This window comes from Gavialis gangeticus, unplaced genomic scaffold, assembly GCF_001723915.1.
Source record: "Gavialis gangeticus isolate Ggan-Ray unplaced genomic scaffold, GavGan_comp1, whole genome shotgun sequence".
Lineage (NCBI taxonomy): Eukaryota > Metazoa > Chordata > Crocodylia > Gavialidae > Gavialis > Gavialis gangeticus.
Window position 1 is genome coordinate 43,861,218 of NW_017729031.1, and position 3,607 is coordinate 43,864,824.

Below are 3,607 nucleotides of genomic sequence, written 5' to 3' on the forward strand. Positions count from 1 at the left end.
GGATGCTTGAATTAAAGTTCATTGAATGAGTGTGTTAGCACAGCTCTCACCATGATGCTCTAATGGTCAGTAGAATAAGTCCACTGTGCTTCTAGCATCTCATGTAGATGCACCCTACCATAGAGGCATTAGATTTAATGAGCATTAACTAAAGCACACTAATGCACATGTAGACATTCTCAGAGAGTGATATCCTAGCTCCCTAAACTCAGTAGGAATTCTGCCATTGGCTTTAATGGGGCCAGGATTACTGTAAAGGTCAAATAGATATTACTTCTGTATTAGCATTAGTTCACGTGCCCCCACCATTTTTAAGTGCTGGAACGTTGATATGGGAGATAAGTTGACGCTTTAATTACAGCGGCTCTCAGAACCGCACCCGTACCCAGAGAATGTGTAAATGCGTTCACAAGTACTAAACTTAATGTGCTATAATTATGGCACATTCACATGCAGATGTGCCTGTGAGGTACTAGAAAAATGTGTATTAGCCTGTCTTAATGCACATTAACCAAATAGCATGGTTTTTAGAGACATTTTAATGCATGTTAAAATAGGTTAATGAACATTAGAGCAAATGTGTAGATGTGCCTATTGGAAGTATTTACATGGTTAAGAAAGTAGGATTTGGTATTCTGTGTGAATTCCCCTGACCATGAGAGCAGTTAAATGACTGGAAGGTCTGTAGACCCATACTACTACAATGTGCGTAAAAGTATGGAAGAGTACACATAGTTAATTAACTTTCTAGTTTCAGTAACTGAATTTACATGTTTACTCTGCAGTCATTTTAGATTTTTTAAATAGTTATATTATCTCATCTTCATTCCACAGGCATTTTATTTTAACTATGTGATAATTCTTACACAATTATCTATTGCAGAGCCTAGTCCAGTGTTGCACAATGTTAACCAGCCTGTTTAATCACACAGAAAGAGGTCTGTAAGTCATTACCAATAGTTTCCTTGTAATTATTTGAGGGGGAAGGAATGGGGATTTTAACAACTGGAGTAAAGTATACGTGCTGCAATCTTCAAAGTCACACTCTTCTAAAACACTATTTTGTCTAAAGTCTAGGTACTAAAGTAGAACAATTTGATCAGATCAACTTGATCAAAGCTGCTGACAAAGAGTTATGAAATTCAAATTGAAACAACCTCAACAGCACTCCTTTTTTATATTACATATGTATAAGTTTATAAATAAATATTTTACTCAGAGCCTCATCCATACTAACTGACTTCCATGAACTTCGGCTCAGCTCCTAAAAGAGGTTTGGGTCACAGCTATCTGAGATAGTACTCTTACTCCATCCTAGTGCAGCAACAGGTGAAGAAGACTGAATTTGCTCCATCTTTAGGAATAAATACTTATTTGAAAATGATCAGTCTGCAACCAAAAGCTTGATATACCTTAGGGAACCTGCACAGCTGTTCAGTATATTAGAAGGCTTTTTTGAATATATGTTTTCAGATCGAATACATATCTGTTGTAAAATTAATCAGCATTCTGAAAGTGCTGTGGATTCCAGAAGGTAATCATTTTCAGTGGAAATCAATATCAAGGTAAATACAGCAATTTTAGTTAAACAAAAAATCTTGACTCATTTTATAAGCCATCAGATCAGCCTTTTTTTAGCACTGTGTATACCATCAGCATTTCTGACTAAGGATTTATGGCAAGTAGTTAATAACTGTAGTTTAAGCTGAGTTTTTAAAATCCTCATTAATGTCACTGAAGTGAATATCAAGTGGGATTAATAATTATTAGGCACTTATCCTAAAACTGCCAAAATGAGCTAAATCCATGATCTTGCACTGGAACAACTCAAATAGTAAGCTAAAATACTAGGCCACTATGGGGCTGAAATATCTTATCTTCTGAGGTAGGACTATCACAGTACTTATACCTGTGGGCATGACACCACATCTGTGCCGCATCTGTGTTGGGATTCTCTTGTGTGCTGAGGGTTTACAGGTAGGCTTATACACTATATAGGCTTATTTTGAGTGCCTAAGTAGGTTATAAATGGTAGAAGTACCTAATGTGAGGGAAGAGGAAGAGGCAAAGAAAGAGGAAAAGTCAAAGAGGATGAGGAAACTTTTTTTAAATTTGGATTTATGTAAACTAGCCTATCAATCCAGTTGTTTCTGGTGAAAAAAATTCAGTCCCACAGTCTGGTATCAAGAACTCCAGACCCATAGCTAAAATGGGCATTATAATCCTATCATTTATAAATTCCAGTCTTTCATTGTATGGAAGCCAACAGAGTGGACAGACTGTATGTACCATATATATGTAGTATTGATACAGTGGACATAATGGAATAAAATTCATCATAAAAAGAAGTTAGACTCACAGAAAAATCAGCTTACTAAGAGTGATTGTTTTTATCCTGTTTCTTGTGGAGCAAATTACAGACCTTAGTGCATTTATTAAAGATTTATTTTTGACCCTAATGTTAAAAATATGTCTTTATATTTGTCTTTTTAATTTTTATCACTATAGCAATTACAAAAGTATCCCCAATGATGGCAGAATACACTTTCCTCAGCTGAATTACTATGTAACTATGAATGCATTGCTAAGAAATGTCCATACAATCAGGAACAATGAAATAAAAATGAAATAGTGCTTGCGTATTTACTGTCAGTAAAACTAATCTTTCAGTGTCTGAAGTGTGAGGAGAAATCTGCAGCAACATCCACTTTTTGCTTTTCTTGCTGCTTGTAGGTTACATTTTTAAATGTTGTTGTTGAGCCTCTGTACAGTGGATTTGTTCCCTATAAAACAGAAACATGCTAATAAGTTAAATGCAATTTTTATCAAATCTGCTGGTTGACCACTGACTCAGCTATGTAGATGCAACCCCTCAGCTTTAACATTACCTCTTCAAATTATCTATATACATATATGCAGCCCTCCCCAGCAAAGATTCAGGAGGCTTTGAGTCACCAGCCATGATTTAATACACAGATACAAACTACATGCATGTTCACTAGTATCTCTTTCCCTAAGGAAAGAAGGTGTTTTAATGCTTTACTTCAGAAAGCACCTCAATAGCTTGGTCCTGTACAAATACATTTAAAGATCACCAAAAGGCAAAATTATGACAGGCTGATAAGGAACAGCACAAATAAATCTAGGATTCAGAAAAATGTAAAAAGAAACAAGTCTTTTTGCTTAGGTTAACAAAATGACCATCATCATAAGCAACATTTATTCAAGGATGTAATTAGCCATGTGCCATACAATACTTTCTGATAGAATGTGAAGAATGGATCATTTTAGAGGAACAAGACTGTAATTTCTTTTTCTGTAAGAATTATATAAACTGTAAATCTGTCACTTCCCCTATTTGGGAGGAAAAGATGGGTACAGACATTTGGGAAGGGTGGACTGAGTTAAAAATGCCCACCCAATCTAAAGTAAGTGGGGATGGGGAGGCTAGTTCAGGGAGTTGGATCAGGGGAAAAGTAGGCTGGGGGGATTGGGGGAATTCATGGGGGAATGAGGAAGGCAGTAGGGATTCACAGTGGGATCAGGGGGGCAAGAGGTATCTACAGGAGGGACTGGGAGGCAGGCAGCATTAGTAGGAAGGACTGCG

General features: G+C 36.5%; 1 protein-coding gene across 2 annotated transcripts in view; it reads right to left on the minus strand.

Moving 5' to 3' along the window:
* Positions 1 to 522: 522 nt before the first annotated feature.
* Positions 523 to 3,607, minus strand: part of ITGB6 (integrin subunit beta 6) — a 107,682-nt gene continuing 104,597 nt past the window's right edge. For both annotated transcript variants that reach the window (XM_019522693.1, XM_019522692.1), the window contains one exon: positions 523 to 2,783. In XM_019522693.1, the coding sequence (XP_019378238.1) occupies positions 2,667 to 2,783 (117 nt within the window). In that variant the 3' untranslated portion in view covers positions 523 to 2,666. The remainder of the gene's footprint in view (positions 2,784 to 3,607) is intronic.